This window comes from Leptodactylus fuscus, chromosome 1 (assembly GCF_031893055.1).
Source record: "Leptodactylus fuscus isolate aLepFus1 chromosome 1, aLepFus1.hap2, whole genome shotgun sequence".
In the NCBI taxonomy this organism is placed as follows: Eukaryota; Metazoa; Chordata; class Amphibia; order Anura; family Leptodactylidae; genus Leptodactylus; species Leptodactylus fuscus.
In genome coordinates this window covers 286,939,439-286,962,324 of record NC_134265.1, presented here as the reverse complement: position 1 = coordinate 286,962,324, position 22,886 = coordinate 286,939,439, and the positions used below count along the sequence as shown (strand labels likewise).

The window sequence follows — 22,886 nt, the reverse complement described above, 5'->3', positions numbered from 1 at the left end:
GATTGCACCTCAATCAACAATCTATCGCATCATCAAGAACTTCAAGGAGAGAGATTCCATTGATGGCAAAAAGGCTCCAGGGTGCCCAAGAAAGACCAGCAAGCGCCAGGACCATCTCTTAAAAGTGGTTCAGCTGCGGGATCGGGTTACCAGCAGTGCAGAGCTTGCTCAGGAATGGCAGCAGGCAGGTGTGAGGCATCTGCATCTGCACGCACTGTGAGGCGGAGACTCTTGGAGCAAGGCCTGGTCTCAAGGAGGGCAGCGAAGAAGCCACTTCTCTCCAGAAAAAACATCAGGGACAGACTGATATTCTGCAAAAGGTACAGGGAGAGAACTGCTGATAACTGGGGTAAAGTCATTTTCTCTGATGAATCCCCTTTTCGATTGTTTGGGACATCTGGAAAACAGCCCATTCGGAGAAGACGAGGTGAGCGCTACCACCAGTCTTGTCTCATGCCAACTGTAAAGCATCATGAAACCATTCATGTGTGGGGTTGCTTCTCAGCCAAGGGAATCGGCTCTCTCACAGTCTTGCCTAAAAACACAGCCATGAATAAAGAATGGTACCAGAATGTCCTCCAAGATCAACTTCTCCCAACCGTCCAAGAGCAGTTTGGCGATCAACAATGCCTTTTCCAGCATGATAGAGCACCTTGCCATAAAGCAAAGGTGATAACTAAATGGCTCAGGGAACAAAACATAGAGATTTTAGGTCCATGGCCTGGAAACTCCCCAGATCTTAATCTCATTGAGAACTTGCAGAGGTCCTGAAGAAGAAGGGTAAACACTGCAAATATTGACTTGGTACATTAACTCATTCTAACTGTCAATATAAGCTTTTCTAACTCCCGCCCTTGAAAGGATTTCCCAGTGGATAACCATTGTCACCATAACCACATGTTTAATAGTGTTTTATTAAAGCTAATGTGAAGAATCCTATTAATATTATAAATGTGAAAGTTTGTGGGTTTGTGAGTTTGGATGTTCGGATGTTTGTTCCTCAATCACGGAAAAACCGCTCCACCGATTTGGCTGAAATTTTCCACAAACATAGTTAATACACCCGATTGCGCAATAGGCTACTTTTTGTCACAATAGCACACATACGTTTGTGCCAGGACCCCCACAAAACCCAAACTCACACCACCATCTCTGTAATCTCACACACTTTGGACCATAGCAAGCCACAAAATTCCTATTGCCCTCTTCAGCCTCACCCCTAACCCCACACAATCACATATACATATACTTTACCACTTTGCCCCTCACCTTAACGATACTCCAGGAGGCTCTCTTTAACGCTCTGGAGCAGCCATGTTTGCCGACCCCCACTGCTCTGACAATCCACGACACCGCCCACCCATGTCAATACCCCTAGGCGGTCTAATAAATGCAAAAAAAAAGTTTACAAAAAGTAGAAAAATATAAAAAAAATAAATAAAAAGGATTAAAAATTCAAATCACCCCCCTTTCCCTAGAACACATATACAAGTAGTTAAACACTGTGAAACACATACACGTTAGGTATCCCCACGTCCGAAATCGCCCGCTCTACAAAGATATACAAATATTTTTCCTGTTCGGTAAACGCCGTAGCGGGAAAAATGGTCAAAAGTGCCAAACCGCCATTTTTTCACTGTTTTGATTCTGATAAAAAATTGAATAAAAAGTGATCAAAGCAATAACATTAACCGAAAATGGTAGAACTACAAAGTACACCCGGTCCCGCAAAAAAAGACGCCCTATACATCCCCGTACACGCACGTATAAAAAAGTTACGGCTGTCAGAATATGGCGACTTTTCAAAAAATAATTTTTTAACACAGTTTGGGATTTTTTTAAGGGGTCAAAATGTAAATAAAACCATATAAATTTGGTATCCCCGGAGTCGTAACGAAACACAGAATACAGGGGACATGTCATTTTGGTTGCACAGTGAACGCCGTAAAACCAAAGCCCGTAAGAAAGTTGCAGAACTGCATTTTTTCTTCAAATCCACCCCATTCACAATTTTTTCCCTGCTTCCCAGTACATTAAATAGAATAAATAATGGTGGCATCATGAAGAAAAATTTGTCCCAGGAAAAATTAAGACTTCATATGACTCTGGGAGCGGAGAAATAAAAAAGTTATGGGGTTTAGAAGGAGGGGAGTCAAAAACGAAAATCAAAAAATGCCATCGGCGGGAAAGGGTTAACTTCAAATACTTCTGTCCCAAAGTCACTATGTAAAGTTTCTCACAACACCGTATAGCAGTTCAAATACAAATTACCTTCAACACAAAAGTCTCACGTATTTTCTGAATTACAGCAACAACAAGATACAAAGTTACTTTTCATATCCCATCCCTTATACACAGTACGAAAACCCTACCCGAGCCTGTATATACCCACTTCTACAATCACCGCAGACGAAGTCGCGGGTAACAGCTAGTGAAGAATATTTATCAGATTCCTAGATATAATATTATCATGTGGGATAAGTACAACGAGCATTAAGATGCAGTTCACGTCTCTGTCTCACTTTGACACCCATTTCTCACTTTCTGTAGTCAGCACCTCACAGTCCTCTCCACTGTCTTCAGTGTCAGACTTTTCCTGTTCCTCTGACGGTAGTTTGGTACGCAAGTTAGTTGACGGAAGATTGAGTTCAACAATATCTAAAATTTCTTCTTCCTCCATCTCTCTATAGATTTCTTCAATGTCTTGCTCTTTTAAGTGTTTTTGGAGACTCTGCATTTTTTGGCCAAGGCTGTCTAAGAGATCCAAAACTTGGGGGTCTAGGGGAAGATTCTGCACTAGAGATGAGCGAACACTAAAATGTTCGAGGTTCGAAATTCGATTCGAACAGCCGCTCACTGTTCGAGTGTTCGAATGGGTTTCGAACCCCATTATAGTCTATGGGGAACATAAACTCGTTAAGGGGGAAACCCAAATTCGTGTCTGGAGGGTCACCAAGTCCACTATGACACCCCAGGAAATGATACCAACACCCTGGAATGACACTGGGACAGCAGGGGAAGCATGTCTGGGGGCATAAAAGTCACTTTATTTCATGGAAATCGCTGTCAGTTTGCGATTTTCGCAAGCTAACTTTTCCCCATAGAAATGCATTGGCCAGTGCTGATTGGCCAGAGTACGGAACTCGACCAATCAGCGCTGGCTCTGCTGGAGGAGGCGGAGTCTAAGATAGCTCCACACCAGTCTCCATTCAGGTCCGACCTTAGACTCCGTCTCCTCCGGCAGAGCCAGCGCTGATTGGCCGAAGGCTGGCCAATGCATTCCTATGCGAATGCAGACTTAGCAGTGCTGAGTCAGTTTTGCTCAACTACACATCTGATGCACACTCGGCACTGCTACATCAGATGTAGCAATCTGATGTAGCAGAGCCGAGGGTGCACTAGAACCCCTGTGCAAACTCAGTTCACGCTAATAGAATGCATTGGCCAGCGCTGATTGGCCAATGCATTCTATTAGCCCGATGAAGTAGAGCTGAATGTGTGTGCTAAGCACACTCATTCAGCACTGCTTCATCACGCCAATACAATGCATTAGCCAGTGCTGATTGGCCAGAGTACGGAATTCGGCCAATCAGCGCTGGCCAATGCATTCTATTAGCCCGATGAAGTAGAGCTGAATGTGTGTGCTAAGCACACACATTCAGCACTGCTTCATCACGCCAATACAATGCATTAGCCAGTGCTGATTGGCCAGAGTACGGAATTTGGCCAATCAGCGCTGGCTCTGCTGGAGGAGGCGGAGTCTAAGGTCGGACCTGAATGGAGACTGGTGTGGAGCGATCTTAGACTCCGCCTCCTCCAGCAGAGCCAGCGCTGATTGGCCGAATTCCGTACTCTGGCCAATCAGCGCTGGCCAATGCATTCTATTAGCCCGATGAAGTAGAGCTGAATGTGTGTGCTAAGCACACACATTCAGCACTGCTTCATCACGCCAATACAATGCATTAGCCAGTGCTGATTGGCCAGAGTACGGAATTCGGCCAATCAGCGCTGGCCAATGCATTCTATTAGCCCGATGAAGTAGAGCTGAATGTGTGTGCTAAGCACACACATTCAGCACTGCTTCATCACTCCAATACAATGCATTAGCCAGTGCTGATTGGCCAGAGTACGGAATTCGGCCAATCAGCGCTGGCTCTGCTGGAGGAGGCGGAGTCTAAGGTCGGACCTGAATGGAGACTGGTGTGGAGCGATCTTAGACTCCGCCTCCTCCAGCAGAGCCAGCGCTGATTGGCCGAATTCCGTACTCTGGCCAATCAGCGCTGGCCAATGCATTCTATTAGCCCAATGAAGTAGAGCTGAATGTGTGTGCTAAGCACACACATTCAGCACTGCTTCATCACGCCAATACAATGCATTAGCCAGTGCTGATTGGCCAGAGTACGGAATTCGGCCAATCAGCGCTGGCTCTGCTGGAGGAGGCGGAGTCTAAGATCGCTCCACACCAGTCTCCATTCAGGTCCGACCTTAGACTCCGCCTCCTCCGGCAGAGCCAGCGCTGATTGGCCGAAGGCTGGCCAATGCATTCCTATGCGAATGCAGACTTAGCAGTGCTGAGTCAGTTTTGCTCAACTACACATCTGATGCACACTCGGCACTGCTACATCAGATGTAGCAATCTGATGTAGCAGAGCCGAGGGTGCACTAGAACCCCTGTGCAAACTCAGTTCACGCTAATAGAATGCATTGGCCAGCGCTGATTGGCCAATGCATTCTATTAGCCCGATGAAGTAGAGCTGAATGTGTGTGCTAAGCACACACATTCAGCACTGCTTCATCACGCCAATACAATGCATTAGCCAGTGCTGATTGGCGGGAGTACGGAATTCGGCCAATCAGCGCTGGCTCTGCTGGAGGAGGCGGAGTCTAAGGTCGGACCTGAATGGAGACTGGTGTGGAGCGATCTTAGACTCCGCCTCCTCCAGCAGAGCCAGCGCTGATTGGCCGAATTCCGTACTCTGGCCAATCAGCGCTGGCCAATGCATTCTATTAGCTTGATGAAGCAGAGTGTGCACAAGGGTTCAAGCGCACCCTCGGCTCTGATGTAGCAGAGCTGAGGCTGCACAAGGGTTCAAGCGCACCCTCGGCTCTGATGTAGGAGAGCCGAGGGTGCACTTGAACCCTTGTGCACCCTCAGCTCTGCTACATCAGAGCCGAGGGTGCGCTTGAACCCTTGTGCACACTCTGCTTCATCAAGCTAATAGAATGCATTGGCCAGCGCTGATTGGCCAATGTATTCTATTAGCCTGATGAAGTAGAGCTGAATGTGTGTGCTAAGCACACACATTCAGCTCTACTTCATCGGGCTAATAGAATGCATTGGCCAGCGCTGATTGGCCAGAGTACGGAACTCGACCAATCAGCGCTGGCTCTGCTGGAGGAGGCGGAGTCTAAGATCGCTCCACACCAGTCTCCATTCAGGTCCGACCTTAGACTCCGCCTCCTCCAGCAGAGCCAGCGCTGATTGGCCGAATTCCGTACTCTGGCCAATCAGCACTGGCTAATGCATTGTATTGGCGTGATGAAGCAGTGCTGAATGTGTGTGCTTAGCACACACATTCAGCTCTACTTCATCGGGCTAATAGAATGCATTGGCCAATCAGCGCTGGCCAATGCATTCTATTAGCGTGAACTGAGTTTGCACAGGGGTTCTAGTGCACCCTCGGCTCTGCTACATCAGATTGCTACATCTGATGTAGCAGTGCCGAGTGTGCATCAGATGTGTAGTTGAGCAAAACTGACTCAGCACTGCTAAGTCTGCATTCGCATAGGAATGCATTGGCCAGCCTTCGGCCAATCAGCGCTGGCTCTGCCGGAGGAGGCGGAGTCTAAGGTCGGACCTGAATGGAGACTGGTGTGGAGCGATCTTAGACTCCGCCTCCTCCAGCAGAGCCAGCGCTGATTGGTCGAGTTCCGTACTCTGGCCAATCAGCGCTGGCCAATGCATTCTATTAGCCCGATGAAGTAGAGCTGAATGTGTGTGCTTAGCACACACATTCAGCTCTACTTCATCAGGATAATAGAATACATTGGCCAATCAGCGCTGGCCAATGCATTCTATTAGCTTGATGAAGCAGAGTGTGCACAAGGGTTCAAGCGCACCCTCGGCTCTGATGTAGCAGAGCTGAGGGTGCACAAGGGTTCAAGTGCACCCTCGGCTCTCCTACATCAGAGCCGAGGGTGCGCTTGAACCCTTGTGCAGCCTCGGCTCTGCTACATCAGAGCCGAGGGTGCGCTTGAACCCTTGTGCACACTCTGCTTCATCAAGCTAATAGAATGCATTGGCCAGCACTGATTGGCCAGAGTACGGAATTCGGCCAATCAGCGCTGGCCAATGCATCCCTATGGGAAAAAGTTTATCTCACAAAAATCACAATTACACACCCGATAGAGCCCCAAAAAGTTATTTTTAATAACATTCCCCCCTAAATAAAGGTTATCCCTAGCTATCCCTGCCTGTACAGCTATCCCTGTCTCATAGTCACAAAGTTCACATTCTCATATGACCCGGATTTGAAATCCACTATTCGTCTAAAATGGAGGTCACCTGATTTCGGCAGCCAATGACTTTTTCCAATTTTTTTCAATGCCCCCGGTGTCGTAGTTCCTGTCCCACCTCCCCTGCGCTGTTATTGGTGCAAAAAGGCGCCAGAGAAGGTGGGAGGGGAATCGAATTTTGGCGCACTTTACCACGTGGTGTTCGATTCGATTCGAACATGGCGAACACCCTGATATCCGATCGAACATGTGTTCGATAGAACACTGTTCGCTCATCTCTATTCTGCACTGAAAAATTCTCAGGTAACTTAATATTCTCGAGTCTCTTGTCTAAGCGCTTCACTTCAGATATTGCTTTATCTAGGGCTTTAGCAGTTTTCTCTTTCTCCATCTTACACTTGTCTTTATTTTGGGATTCTAGCTGCAGTTGAGTTCGGAGCTCTTCCAAAGCCTTTAGTTCTTTGGACAGCTGGGCTTCCACTTTTGATTGTTTCGAGTACTTTTGTTCCTGGAGAACTTTATCCACTTTTTCCAGTTTATCTTTTAATTCACTCTATCATGGAAAGACAAATCTCTACTAAATATTAACTACATAAAAAGCATAAATAGAAAATTTCCTCCCAACTTACCAGAGTAGTTTCAGCCTGTAACTTCTTTTTCTCCAGATTTTTGCGTGTCTCCACTTGGTTGGTGAAAGATTGCAGCACTTCACATTTATTAGTTGTACATATAACCTCCTTCATCACGTCTAGTTCATCTTCAATGGTATAAATCCTTTCTTCCTCCTCTTGTGGAAGAGAAATCTCATAGCTGTAAATAGTTGAATGTTCAATTTTAACTACACTTTTGGCTTGTTTCTTCTGATAATGACGTCTCTCAATGGCCTGATAAGTCAAATGACGCAGGTTCTGGTGTGTGTTACTACGTTTGGATCGATATTCCTTCTTCAGGTGTTGATATTCTGCCAAGGCTTTATTCCGTGACATTATCACATTCTGCTTCTTTGTTTTTAGATCTTTTATCTCATTTTTGAACAAGAGGATTTCAGCCTCTGTTTGTTGAATCTGTGGTTGAAATGTTGGCATTTCCTCCTGTATATGGTTGGTAATTTTGCTATAAACACTGTTGATGTGTTCGATATCCTGTAATTTTAGTCGTGTCTCTGCTAGTTTATTTTCTAGAAGGTACTGAGTATTTTCATCTGTGTTGGTTTTATTATTTTGGCTAAAGGTAGCATACTGTTGGAGTAGTGATTCTAGCTCCTCAAGGCGTTTTACACGGACTTGTGCCTGGTGACTTAGGGCATTATGGTGCTTGATGTTTTCATGTAGCTTACTCTCTTTGAGCTGGAGAACAACTTGTGCGCACTTTGCTTCCCTGTCTGCCTGTCTCTGCTTCTCCTGAACTAATTCTTTGCTCAGTTTCTTGTTCTCCTGTTGAAGAAGCTTTATTGTCTCCTGATTTTCCTTGATGGTGTGGCTAGTACTCTCTTGATATACATTATGATCATATTCTAGTATCTTTATCTTTTGCTTTAATGCCGACATTTGGTCTTGAATTGATGACTTTGTTTCAAAAAGCGATGGAGTTTTAGACATGGCTGACTTACCATCTGCCCGAGATCTCAGGTTACTATTCACCATCCTGCCCCACTCTTTACAAGTTCTGATGTTCTTAGTGCTGGTGGCAGAAGGGTAATCCATTCTAGAAATGCCTGTTGAGAGCATTAAAAAGTGTATTGTGTCTTCACATGTGGTCAGGAACTAGCTGTTTCCCTAATGTTCTAAGAAGGAACAGCTGTTAACACTGCTTTATGATGTCACAAACACTGTTACCTGCAGCCCCACACCTATTTATGATGTCATTGAAAGAACTCTGCACTACAGCACTGGAACACCAGAAGTAACTCCGACTACACATTAACATAGGGCTTCACCCGCATAGTAATATCACATGAATATTCGTTTGTATTATGTGTTGCACTTGTAATTTTCCAGAATGGGAGTGTAGGGAGGGGGCATGGTGTGGACAGGAGCCACAAGCATCTTCAGATTTATGATTAGTTATGTCAGTTTACTGGTATAATTGATGCCTGAACTCTATGCCAGTCATAAGCTAGCCTAGGCCCAACCTAAACTACCTTCTGGTTTATATACTTACTCTTGATTCAGCAATGTAATTGAGACTTTTGCTTATTTTTATTCAAGAATATGACAACTAATTTTGTTATTTCCCCCTTACCATTTACGGCAAGATGTTATGTTACTCTTTGTTACTTCTTTTTTTAAACTTGACGATTCCCATTTTTTCCTAATCATATCTGCCTACGTCTCTTGCATTTGTATGTTTGTAAAAATTTGAAAAATTGAAATAAAATCAGAATTTAAAACAAATAAGCTAGCCTAGGCTTCAGTGCAGGCACAGGGCAGCATGCTAAACTCTAGTCTTGATAATCCTTCCCCCCTAAAAGCACAGATAGCGGAACACAATTATGTGAGTGTCATATAATATTACAGTTTATTTTACCTGAGATTGTTAAAAATTTATGTCTGGAAAAGAAGTATTGTATGCTTTTGATTTTGTAAATGTACTACTAATAATTGCTACATTTGTTAGTTATAAATCCAGTGTCTTACCTTGCTTTGTTACATAGTTTTACCCAAGGCTATCCGCTATATTCATTGATTTCTTTTAATCCTAAACAGATGTCAGTATGAGATGTCAGCTACTTCATCCCTTATTGATGTCACCATTAAACTGCATATCAGTGGTGCAACTATCACCATAATAGCTGTAGAGGCTGCTATGGGGCCCGCTACCTAAGATGGCCCGGTGGACCCCTGCTGCCTTTTTTTATCTCTAAATAGGCTGTTACCTGCTGGAGTCCTATTTTCTTATTGATCCCAGTTCCTATTCATGTCTGCCTTTGCTTCCCCTTCTGCCTTCCAAGGGCGCCTGTGTGTCTAATATCACATTGCTGAAATTCACTTTTTGCACTTCCATTCAACCAAGGCGGGGTTTCTTCAGAGCCAGGAGTGAGTATAGTGATTGGGAAACCAGTGGAGCTGATCAAACATTAAAATCAGTGTTACTTACCTCTCCAGGGCTCCGTGGCGGCTCCCTTCTGTCTGGGTTTCTTTAATGGGTCAAGCCGGTGCCATGACACATAAAGACGCCAACGTAACCCACGTCTGCGACGTCATTGAAGTAGGCCAAAGATAGCAGCGAGTTACGCCAGAGCCCAGGAGTGGTAAATAATACTGGTTTTTTTATGTTTGTCACCTCCCATGAGCCTCCAATCATTATTCTTTGAGTTCTGAAAAGACCCCAGAGTATAATAAAAGTCCAAAATGTTTGCAATATTTGATTTGGACACCATAGGGGCCACTGTAGGACATTATACTGTATGGAGGCCGCTATGGGGCATTATATTATGTGGAGGGGCCGCTATGGGACATTATGATGTGTTCAGGGGCCACTATGGGACATTATACTGTGTGGAGGGACTGAAAAGGACATTATACTGTGTAGAGGGCCGCTATTAGACATTGTACTGTATGGAGAGGTTGCTATGGGACATAGTGTGCGGAGAGTCCGGTAAGGAGCCCCTATTAAACATCATACTGTGTGGAGGGACGACTATAGGACATTATATTGTGTGTAGGGGGTACTGTGAGACATTAATCTGTGCAGAGGGGCCTTTATGAGATATTTTACTGTGTGGAGAGGCCGCTATGAGACATTTTGCTTTGTGCAGAAGCTGCCATGGGACATAATATTTTCTGGAGGAACCGCTATCAGACATTATATTGTGTGGAGGGGCCATTCTGGGATAGTATACTGTAAATGGGACATAATACTGTGTGGGGGCCAGCAAAGGGGGCACTATGCCGTAGAGGGGTGGGGGTTCCAAGTTAAAAGTTTGCTATGGGGCCCAGTCTTTGCTGCACATCTCAGTATAAAGGAATCCCTTTGATACAGAGAATAGATATTTTATGAGCATTGCCCACAAACAGTCAGTCTGTGGATACGTGGTGTTATCAGTGCTCCTGCCTGTTATTTTACTGGCCAGTTGTCAGGAATATCTTCATAGCCATACAGGACAAATGCTAAACTTTCAGTCCACACAACCAGGAAGTAACTTGTAGTACATAGCTCCCTTGTCTTCAGCAGCACACCTGAGAGATTCCCCTTACTTCCACACATAACCTCCCAGTAGTCTACTTGGCAACCATTGCTAACTTTGCCTGCAGAGAGAATCAAACAGAGTGACTAATACATCAATGTTTATCAGCAACAGTAACATGAAAAGTCTCCATCTCAACAGTCCAGACAGTTTAACTCCTGACATCTCAGGACACAGTCGGTAACACCGGTCGGTAACTTGGTCTCTACCAAAAAGTCTACTGAAAATAAACAATGTATAAAGTGTGACTACCTCACAGTCATCTTGCTGAATGAAGCTCCACTCATGTCACCGGCAACTTAGTTGCTTTATTAGCTGATTCCTACTATCTACTCTGTTCTCTATGCTAAAGAAAGATGGTGCCCTTCACTTGTGCCTCTATAGCGTTGATAAAAATGTTGATAAAATTTTGTTGGTCACTGGATCTTGACATAATATTGGTAAGTTCTGTTCGAATATTTTGACAATCTTGTTATATTATTTTGCAGAGATCGATTTTGTTGAGATTTAGAATCCAATAATAGTGATGACAGAGTTCTATTACTTGCAATATTTCTAGCACGTTCAAGAGTCCAATTAGGATAATCTCTCTGCCTTAATCTATCAATAGGTAATTTGTTTTGGACATTGTAATCCACATCTTGTGAGCAAGCTATCTTTGTTCTTATTAATTCTCTATTTAAAGCTGAAGCCCCATGTTGCGGAAACGCAGATTTTTTTTGTTGCAGATTGTGCTGTGGGTTTTGAGCCAAAGTCAGAAGTGGATTGTGCAGAAGGTAGAAATATAAGAGCTTCCTATATATTTCCCATTCCTTTTGTAGCCATTCTTGACCTTGGCTAAAAAAAAACGCAGCAAAATCTGCAACAAAAAAAGGCTACGTTTCCGCAACGTGGGGCCTCAACCTAAATTTTTCTTACTGGGGAAAAAATGTAAAGTAATGCAAATTTGGTATTGATGCATCCAACAGCCAACCCATCCTATGAAAATAATACATATTTATCCTGTATGTTCAATGCTGTAAAAACAAAGAAGATAGAATCACTTTTTTTGTCACATTGCTTTCAAAAGAATTTAATAAAAGGTAACCAGCCACGTGCTTGGATCCCAAGTTGACCAATAAATTGTCAACTACTTATTCTCTACAGTATACTGCAGTCCTTGATCAAAATGCTATTGACCTAGAACTTTGTTTTGTCCTTTAACCCCTTCCCCCCTCGGTGCTGTATTATTATGTTGCATTGAGCGTATAGTTAATGCTCAGCACTATAATAGCACGTCACTGTAATGTCGTGGGCACAGAAGCTGTATCTACAGCATTACTTCCAGCATACCTTCCAACTTGCAAAGGTTGGGAAATTTAACAACGCCCACTTCTACATTGACGCTGAACATTCTCACCCATTTTTCTTTGTACCCCCACAAAGTATAATGCTCCTATAGTTACCCTAACATTATATGATCCTTACATTATAATATTCCCCTCCAATTGCCCCACAATATGAAGTCCTTCTCCTTGTGCCCCAGTTTAAACTGGGGACAAATAGAGTGGGACATTAAACTAGAGCAACTGGAGGGAGACATTAAATTGGGGGCAACTAGAGGCAGACATGTCCCCCTCCAGCTACCCCCCCCCTCCACAATAAGAGGGGCTACCATGGCAGCCTGAAGGCCATGCCAGAGCTTTCTGACTGCCTATACACAGTTATCATAGGTACTAATGTACAATGTTCTGCACTTCTATGTAGTGCAGAGAGAATTAATGTACAAACTACCCTGCATCCTTAAAGGGTTAATAGAAGTGGCATGAGTGTGGATGTTATATTTAGGAGCCCTCTTGGCAAAGGCAGACATTGAAGCCTGCTTTCAGCTGTTCTCTGATCACCTTGATAGTTTTCATTTGTGGGGTGTTGCTAAAAAATAGTTACAATATGTAGATTTCTACTTGCTCAAGACTGCTCAACTACCTTTAAAGGGATTTTCCAATAACCCTGTTTCAGCAGTTTGCCTGCTGTCTCCTTTTCTTCACTTCCTGTCACCACACACACACACACACACCTACCTCCCAGCTTACTGAATGGGACGCTATGAAGTATCACAATACTTATGTAGATCAGATAATATGCACATGCTTTAGAGGAGGACTTGTTGTTATCTGTGTGTTTAAATAGAGAGATAACAGACCTGGCTTTATCAGCAATCTGCCAATTAGCTGAACTGGTTGTCCTGCTGGCAGAGATATAGATAACAGTGGGAGCAGTGAGTGACATCGCTTGTCCTATGTCACAGGTCTGCGGTTATGGAAACTCTGTGTAAACAATGGGAGGAATAATTTCACATAGCAGGCAAACAAAGCAGCATTGCAAAAGCCATATATTTAGGAAAAGTCTTCAATTTACATAAGCTACCAGTATAGATAGGATCCTTGAGATGGGAATACCCCTTTAAGACTTTTTGTCAAGGATACCCAAGTTATTGATCTGTTTAGTGCTATTACAGTAATGGACGTTTTCTGGATCAAATCATGAGAAAGGCCAGTCAAGATATATTATATATTTATAGAAGACATTTATCATAAGTCAATCTGTGCAACCTTATAACCTAAGACATGGTGGCTAGGACTCATTCAGATATAAAACTCAATGACTAGTAAATTACTCCTAAGACTGTGAAGGAACTGTTGCCTTACCCATTACTGGTAAAAGAAAATAAAACATTGTGAAATGAAGGACATGCCTGAACAGTACGTAATGTTCTATGGAAATTAGACATATTTCAAAGCAAGACATCATGTCAATAGATATTTAAGGTTAAAAACACTGATGGGACTTGGATTATTTCAGCTGAACATTAATGAAGCATTAGTTTTATTTGTAGAAAAGTGATTAAAGTGACTTTATATTACAGCGCCCATCAGTCATGTCTATAGCTCTAAAAGAAAGAGTAAATGTGATTAATGACATCCATGATTATGTGACAAGTGAGCACTACAAATTCAGCCCATGTGAAAAGAGCTGACATATAAAGATGAATCAAACCTACTGTATAAAAACAGGCGTGAAAATGTCTGCCTGAAGTTCGTCGAGGAAAATCATACACTTTCATGAGAATGAAAAATACCGTATTTAAATGTAAAAATTGTCCTTTCCCATCATTGGCATATGTCAACTAGATAACACGTTATGCACATTGCCAGCGCCACCAGACACCTGTTACAATCATTTAATTTAGTCAATGACATCTGCACATAATCCGAAATGCAATGAAATGCTGGAAGTAGAAGGATGCCGGTGACAGCTGTCTGAAATGTGAAATAAAATGGAAAATTACATCGAGAATACAAATTTTCTTAAAGCAAGGTAAACGGTTCCCACTTAATTCATACTTGTTTTTTATTGTACAAGATCTTCCATCTTTCTTGTAAATATATTAAAGGGTTTATGACATGAAGAATATTTATCCCTTAGCCATAGGTTTGGACTGCAGCTGCCAGTTGGGTGTAGGTGTGCCCCTTGTATTATGGAGTGAATGGGAGCACAGATACATCCTGATCATCAGAGGCATGCCTACATACATTACAGGGGTAAAACTACACCACTCTCACGGTTAGTTCTGGCCCCAACTGATCAGCTATTTATCCTCTATCCTCAATGTATGATCATTAGAGGTCGTATGCCCGGGATCCATTTGGGCATCCCCTTCATTATGTTAAGGACGTGACATTAATAAAATGTCCCAGCCAATCGCTAACATTGTTTTCAGACTACCTCTACATTTCATTGGACTGTACTGTACAGCTGAGCGGCAGTCACTGATCATAGCACTAATGGGACACAGCTAAAAAGCAAGCAAGCCGACAATGTAGAAGAAAATAAATCATCAGATAAATCATCTGAGCTTACATACAACTGTATGATCACTATAGGATAGCAATTTTTATATAGTATAGCATAGAATGATATATGAAAATATTTCTGGTGTTTCACAAAAAAATCTCAGAAATTGCCACAAAGTTGCAATGTAATTTTATACTACAGTATTTAGATATCATTTTGCTTGGACTAAAAGCCTAGCTAAACCATTGAAATATAACTCCACAACATATTCCTGCTTCATTCTGCATTTGGCCAGAAAACATTCACAAGGCATCTATCATCTATTAAACTGGCAGATGGCAAAGCATGATTTATCACTCCAGAGAGCGTGCTTTCACAGGTCCTCATAGGCACTTCTCAGGCTGATGTCACTTACAGAGGCACTTTGTGAAGGACAGAATTGTATATGCTAGACTCCGCAGGGATAGGGAACGTACGGCTCTCCAGCTGTTGCAAAACTACAACTCCCAGCATGCATACTTGCTCTCCTGTTCTTGGAACTCCCATGGAAGTGAGTGAAGCATGTTGGGAGTTGTAGTTTCACAGCAGCTGGAGAGCCGAAGGTTCCCTATCCCTGTGCTAGAGGCTTTGACAACTTAGATAACTTAGGCAGGACAGACACATAGATTAGACTTCTTGTTCCAACTCTAGCAGGACAGACACATAGATTAGACTTCTTTTTCCAACTCTAGCAGGACAGACACATAGATTGGACTTCTTTTTCCAACACATTCTACAGATCTGGGAAATTTGAAGGACATTAGAGAATACTGTGGCCATGAAGAGGTGGACTTGGTCTGCAAAAATGTTGTAGCTAGTTGTTTTCATGACATGACTGCCAAAACCCCAGATCTTCAGATAACAGTACTGACAGCATTACACTACCTCTGGTGGCTTGCCCTCCTTTCATAATGCGTACTGATGCCATCCCTACCATGGGTATTCAACATGCTACGCAAATGATAAAAAAATCATGTAATAGAACATATAATTCATCAGTCAAGACTACCTTCTTCTATTTGCTCTGTAGTCACTGCTGTTCTCACACCTTTATCTCATGTCTAGCATTACCTTTTACAGCAATTTTTGCTGCAATAGTGTAGCTTTCCATTGGAAGGAAGGCCAGGAGATGTGGAGTAGAAATCACAGTGTCATGGTGACAAGGCTCTCTGCCAGATCCTCTAGTGTTCCCCCTAGGCCGCTGCAGTGCTGAGAGGGCCTGCAGGGTGTGTTATGGTGGGACTAGTGTTTTCCCAGGGCACAAACTAGTAGCAAAAGCCTTGGTTGTTGGAATGTCCACAGCAGTAGGTGCAGGAATGAGACTAATAGACAGGATTGCATAGTAACTAAAATTTACTCATGAAGAACAGGGATTTACAACTTTTTCTAGATGCTGGATGTACAGTTTTAAAAGCATCCACTGAGACTGTAGCTGAGTATTAAGGTGTTGCTCCCAGTGCTCCCCTTGTTGGGTCAGTCCTCGTATTAAACAGTTTGCTGAAGTTTCTAAATCCACAAGATGTCTGAAATGTGATGACTGCAGGGTGCAGATCCAAATAGGGTTGCTCTGATCTGATGCTCTGATTTGTTCCTTGACAAAGTCACTATGATACTTTTACTTGTCAACTTTTCCCGTTTCCAGTACATCATGTTCAAGAACTGACTATTAACTTGCATTCTAAGATATCCTATATCTTGAAAGGTACCACTGTAATACAGTATCATCCAAGTTATTCACTTCACCTATAAGTGCTTTTAATGTTATGGTAGATCTGTGTAAACTTTAAAGACATTATGCCACAAATAGTATTTATTCTCTATCCCTAAATCGCTGATTGACAGGGATCTGACTGCTGAGACCCCCATGATGCTGAGAATGGCATGTGTTTCTCCCTCCATTGTGTATTCAGCCTGTCCATAGCCAGGTGAATCCCATCCACTATGCAAGGACTGTAAAATACTGTGGTTTTTAATTCCATGTGGGGCTGCGACCTTAAGGTGGTTTTTGGGCTTTGTTGACTACTGTATTGTATTATATTATATGAAACACACTGTATTGTAGTTTCTGTCCCTGTAATGTTATTTGTATACTGTCTATGTGATGTGTACACATTTATGGTTAAAGTGATAGCTCCATCATTTGAGGATGCTGGTTGTGGACATTTGTTTCTTGCTGAGTACTGTATAAATAGTTCACATATATCATTCACAAATATAACATGGGCAACGTATTTAATGTACAGGCCCAACAATAATAGTTTTAACATGGGGGAAATTCAACAGCCATCATTGGGTTTCAATCTGCTTATGGTGTACTTATAGCAATGAGTTTATTACCACTTAAAACACACAGATCTGTTTGATGATAAAGCCAATGTTTTCCCTCCATAAAGTGGTAGCTTCCGTCTGCTTCAATATGCTGTGCCAGACATGCTGTCCCCCACAAGACACAGGGACCATTACATTGCTAGTTACAGAGCGCCCCTTCAGTACTCTTGGTGTTGCTCCATTGTGAAACATAAAAGTCCCCCTGTAATAGCTATTAAATACCCCTATTATAAGCTGCATCATCCCTTTGTGTTGGCCACATTGAAACTGCTGTTGGCCAAAATTTGCCCTATTCATAGTGCCAACCAAGCGACGGTTACCATACATCCCTATTACTATCCAGAGTGCTTCTAGAAGCCACAATAAGTAATTATTTTCCCCACATCCCCTTGCCTTTCTAGTCCCAATCACACTATTAAGAATTTTTTTTACACTACACATAGATTAAATGGCATTTATATATTTTGAAGCTGGTCAGATATGTTATCATTAGGGAACAATAAATGCATGTTTAATTCAATAATTTGTAATCTATGTTATGCCACTCTTCATTAGACTCATACAATAGAGATGTTCCTAGACTTGACAAATGACACCTCCACCCATCACTGCTTCCTTATTTGTATGAACTTATGAACTCAAGCTTGTCATTTTCATAGTAATAGGACATTAGATACCTTAGGGACAAGCAGCACTGACAAGTTCAATAAATTAGATTGTTTAAAAAAAATTTCAATACAGACATAGAACTCATAAATTTCACTGCTCAATTCTTCTCTTTGAGATCTGGAATCAGATGTGATCGATCACCTAACAAGAATTTATGACACTTTCTGATGTACTGAATAATTGATGCTCACGACCACACTCTTTCATGTATTTCTTTGTAGCATTGGAGAAGTAAATAGACCACAGGACATGGGCCTTTCTCTTGTATTTACTGTGACTTTTCGCAAACTCATCATGAAATGGAAATGTACATTAAAGCAGTTTTCTGAGCAAAAAAATCTTTTTTTTTAAAGGTCTGTTAGTCTTATTAATGGGTTAAAAGTGCACCCATATACGTTTAGCAGTAGTTTGAGTGATTTCTAGGAGTCTGTGGGAGTTCCTGGTATTGTCTGCATTTGTTTACAAGGTGTTAGCTTAATGCCATGCAATAATTCCTGTGTACCTGTCACGCTACCTCCCTGTCACTTCTCCCCCCTCCTCTCTCACTGTGTTACACCCCACTCCCTGTCTCCGTAGCTAAGCTACACTAAGCTATCCCACCCACTACTAGGTCCCCCCCCCCGTTTCCATAGCTATGCTAAGCTAGGCTATCCTGCCCTTCTCAAGTAACTAAGCCCCCCCTTCCCCATCCCATAGCATCATAATTACCTAGTTTCAAATGTGGGAGCCAGCTCCTCTTTTCCTGGACTGGACTGGAATGAACAGTGAGGCTTGCGCAGTAGACATAGATTGTCATCTCTACTGCGCACCTCTTGAACTCATCCTAGACTGCGCAGGCACTGGAAGAGAGGAGGAGAGGAGGACCCGTTCCGGACAAAGGAAGACACATAAGTATTGATGGGGATGGGGGAGGAGAGTACCGGTGATCTTCCATTTCGGAAGCGGTGAAATGGAACATCACCAAATCATCAACAAGCGTCCCTGAGACAGTCACTTGACCGCCCCAGGGATATAGGCAATCATACATTTTTCATAATAGAAGTAAATTAGAAGTTAGGCAGGGGAAGAAAGGTTTAGTTTATAGAAAGAATTTCCATTTATCCAGGGCCAGCGTTGGAGGGGGGCAAACTGGGCAATTGCCCAGGGCCCTAGCATATGCAGGGGCCCCCTTGCGGTGGAATACTTTCCCTATTAGCATAGGGAAAGTATATGTCGCAAGGACACCATGTGCAGCTGCATCAACAGCTAATGCACAGCAGCCAGCACAGGAGCTGCAGGTATTGAAAGAGGAAGCGTCCATTCAGTGCTCTCAGGACGCTTCCGTGGGCTGACCCTGTGCTGAGGAAAGCTCAAGAGGCGGAGCTTATCGCTATACAGATCGAGGACCCCGCTGCGCTAATGCTGACTGGGTCCTGCACAGAAGAGAATTAGCAGAGGAGAACCCTGAGCAAAGTAAAAGTAAAAAATAACAGGTACATGCTGGAGTTACTATGCCTATTAATATCAGGCATTTGGGGTTATTAATTTAGTTTTAATAACTCCATGTGCCTCACGTTAATGGCAATTAACCCCATCAGGTCCCTTACATTAACCCCTGTGTGTCTCACATAAGGGTTACTAATATGTGAGAAATATGGGGGTACTAATAATGAAGATACTTAATTATTACTTTCACGTCTCTCACATATGAGTAACTTTTATGTGGGGTACATAGGGGTTAATGTGAAGGACATGATGGGGTTAATTGCAATTAGTATGAGGCCCGGTTCACATCTGCATTCGGTAATCCGTTTAGAGAGTCCGCATGGGGACCACCTGAACAGACTACCGAACACATTGGCAAGTGGCGTGCAGTGAAAGCACACGGACCCCATATGCTATAATGGAGTCCATGTGCTTTCTACGCGGTGTCTGCATGGAACATGCGGACAGAAAAATACTTCACAATCTACTTTCCTGTCCACATGACTTGTGCGGAGACTGCGCAGAAAGCACATAGACGCCATTATAGTCTATGGGGTCTGTGTTCTGTGTGTTTTCTCTGCTCACCGCTTGTCAATGCATTCAGTAGTCCATTCGGGGGATCCCCATGTGGACTCCCTGAATGGATTACCAAACGCAGATGCGTACCAGGCCTGAGGCACATGGAGTTACTAAATTGTAATGCACATGACCATACTTTTTATCCACAACTGTGGAAGTATGTGTTTTACAGAACCAGCAAAGTTAATGATATTTATTCAATTTACCTTCTACACACATTGCAGGAAAAAAACAGATGTGACAGAGCTGTAAATTCTAAAATGTGTGCGCTTAAAAAACCATGGCAAGACATTTCCACATAGATTTAATAGGAGGAGAAAGTGCAGGGAAAATGCATCAAAAGCTCAACAAAAAATACTGTGGAAAAAAACCCCAAAGTAATTTACTGCTATTTTTTTCAACAGTGTTTTTTAACAAAATCTCAAACAAGAAAAGCTGCGTTTCCGCAATGTGGGACCTCAACCTAAAGTGGACATTTCATGTCATCGGCGGTATTATATACCACTAGAAAGATGCACCACACTGAATTCACTGTGCTGCCAGCTTTCACGGTATGTGCCCTTGCGCTGGAGATATTGGTGCTATTAATTTCGGCAGCAATATCTCTCCACTGTCAGAAGAGCGGGTCTTATAGCTCAGCGTCATTCCTGGGCTGTGAATGCCCTCCTGACTGTACTCTTCCATAGTCTTGTATTATCAGAGGGCCGTCTTCTACGGCCCAGGGATGTCGCTAGGCTGGAAGGCCCACCTTTCCAACAGTGGAGAGGTATCGGTGCCGAAACTAACTGCACCAATATTTCCATCATGGTGAACACCAGCAAAGCTGACTGCCCTGAATTCAGTCAGCTTTCTAGCAGTATATAATACCGCACATCTCTGAAGACATGAAAGATTCTCTTTAAATGCACTTCAACTGCATCAGTTCTCTGGTTGTCCAGGACCATTGTCCAACCTGCAGAGGTGCCGTGTATGTCATTAGAAGGCATCGGCACTCACCAGTGAAGAGTACATGACTCTTAGGAACAACCTGCTTACTGCAGCGCACTATTACAGTGCAGGGCAGGAAGATGTTAATTGCTGGCTAGCATTATGAGGGGGCAGTGGCGTAACTACCACCATAGCTGCGGAGGCAGCTGCCACAGGGCCCAGGACATTAGGGGCCCGGGGACAGCCGCTACCGCTGCTATCATTATACTCGGGGGGTCTTTTCGGACCCCCGAGCATAATGATTGGCGGACCGGGAGAGGTAAGGGAACATAAAAAACATATTACTTACCTCTTCACGATCCTGCCAGGCCTCCTTTCTGACGTCTCTGACGTCACATGAACCCGGCCTGCATCCCGGGTCATGTGACGTCCGACGTCATAGAAGAAGGATGGCAGCAGAGAAGACAGCGTAGGAGCTGGGGGACAGGTAAGTAACAGTGTTTTTTTATGTTTTTATTCCCCCGGGTCTCCGATTATTATACTCTGGGGTCTGAAAAGACCCCAGAGTATAATAATTGTTTATGGGTGTCCACTATGGGGGATAATACTGTGTGCAGGGACCACTATGGGGGATAATACTGTGTGCAGGGAACACTATGGGGGATAATACTGTGTGCAGGGACCACTATGGGGGATAATACTGTGTGCAGGGGACACTATTGGGGTACAATATTGTGTGCAGGGGACACTATTGGGGTACAATACTGTGTGCAGGGGACACTATGGGGGATAATAGAACGCGCAGGAATGCGTAGGAGGGGGTCGGTCGAGGTCGTCGGTGTCGGTCGGGGGGGGGCCATGTCAAAAGTTCGCCACGGGGCCCCGCCGTTCCTAGTTACACCACTGTGAGGGGGCATCTGCAAATAAAAGGTGTCTGGTTATGTTCTTCATATGGGGAATGCAGGAAGCTGTGATAGTCGTGAAGTGTTTGGTGCTGTGAGGGAAACATTATACAGTAAAAAAAAAACTGCTATTTGTGGATTGTATTATGAGGGCAGAGGGAAATCTGGAAGTGTTTGATGTGACAGTATTTAGTCCTGGTATAGTGGTCAGCGGGTGACGTGTCAGTATTTAGTCCTGGTATAGCTGTCAGTGGCTGACATGACCGTATTTAGTCCTGGTATAGCTGTCAGTGTCTGGCGTGACAGTATTTAGTCCTGGTAGAGCGGTCAGCGGGTGATGTGACAGTATTTAGTCCTGGTAGAGCAGTCAGTGGCTGATATGACAGTATTTAGTCCTGGTATAGCGGTAAATGGCTGTTGTGACAGTATTTAGCCCTGGTATAGCAGTCAGGGGCTGACATGACAGTATTTAGCCCTGGTATAGCGGTAAATGGCTGACGTGACAGTATTTAGTCCTGGCGTAGCGGTCAGTGGCTTATGTGATGGTATTTAGTCCTGGTATAGTATAGTGGTCAGCGGGTGATGTGACAGTGTTTAGACTTGGTATAACGGTCCTATTTGAGATCTCTGTATGTCTGTATCTAAATATTTTTTAGTGTGGGGATGGGCATGAGCCTTGTTGCTTTTGCACCTGATCTCACAGAAGCAACTAGTTTGCCTAGGCAAAAAAACTTACAAATTTACAAACCACCACTTAAAAGACATTAAGAATACCCCTGTAAGTACCAGTGATAGGAACTACAGCACATCGAATTAACAGAATGTGACTATATTGTATGTACAGTACAATATTTCATTATTTTTGGCCCCACTTTTAATTTTTTCCAGGGCCCCATTTTGTCTAAAACCGGCCCTGGTTGCATCTTAGTGTTTGACACCTCCTATTTCTGATTCCTATTTCTATACTAGGCCCCTGTGTCTATTGTATTCAGTGGTTCTTGGTGACCCAGTCTTCAGTCTTCTTTGAGGTGGTATGATGTTTATAGAAGTGAGGACACACAATGTTATTGTCCCTATCACAGAGACTGACCCCCATAACGCTTTGGACAAGAGTCAACATTATAACATGGAGTTATGTGTCATCTGTTCTTGGTATATGTTGCCCATATAGTCCATGACCCTGCAGCAACTGGCACTATGTATGTAGATGATGCACTTTATTATATACTGGATCAGCAGCCAAGTCTAGTTCTGGATTACTAAGGGGCAATGATCATTCTCATCATGGCCAATGTGTAAGGAGAGAGTCAGACAAAAGACAAAAAAACACAATATAGATTTTTTTTTTTTTTTTTATTGAATAGCAATAAGCAACATTGTAATAAAATTATTACTGGCCCTTTAATAAACTATAAAATGGGTGACAGTGACTCACAGGTCAG

At 43.2% G+C, this 22,886-nt stretch overlaps 1 protein-coding gene across 1 annotated transcript; it reads right to left on the bottom strand.

Annotated features, from left to right (window-relative positions):
* Nucleotides 1–2,518: 2,518 nt before the first annotated feature.
* On the bottom strand, nt 2,519–8,243 carry LOC142189639 (outer dynein arm-docking complex subunit 3-like). The gene is made up of 3 exons (XM_075262240.1): nt 7,146–8,243; nt 6,806–7,069; nt 2,519–2,791 (listed from the first exon to the last, which is right to left on the bottom strand). The coding sequence occupies exons 1-3, from the start codon at nt 8,241–8,243 to the stop codon at nt 2,519–2,521; spliced, it is 1,635 nt and encodes a 544-aa protein (XP_075118341.1).
* Nucleotides 8,244–22,886: the final 14,643 nt, after the last annotated feature.

Excerpts from the sequence above, each read along its gene's own strand:
- LOC142189639 (XM_075262240.1), bottom strand. The coding sequence starts at position 8,243 with ATGCTCTCAACAGGCATTTCTAGAATGGATTACCCTTCTGCCACCAGC. Across the intron at positions 7,070-7,145 it reads TACAGGCTGAAACTACTCTG|AGTGAATTAAAAGATAAACT; the intron begins GTAAGTTGGGAG and ends TTTCCATGATAG. Across the intron at positions 2,792-6,805 it reads AGTTACCTGAGAATTTTTCA|AATCTTCCCCTAGACCCCCA; the intron begins GTGCAGAATAGA and ends TCTCTAGTGCAG.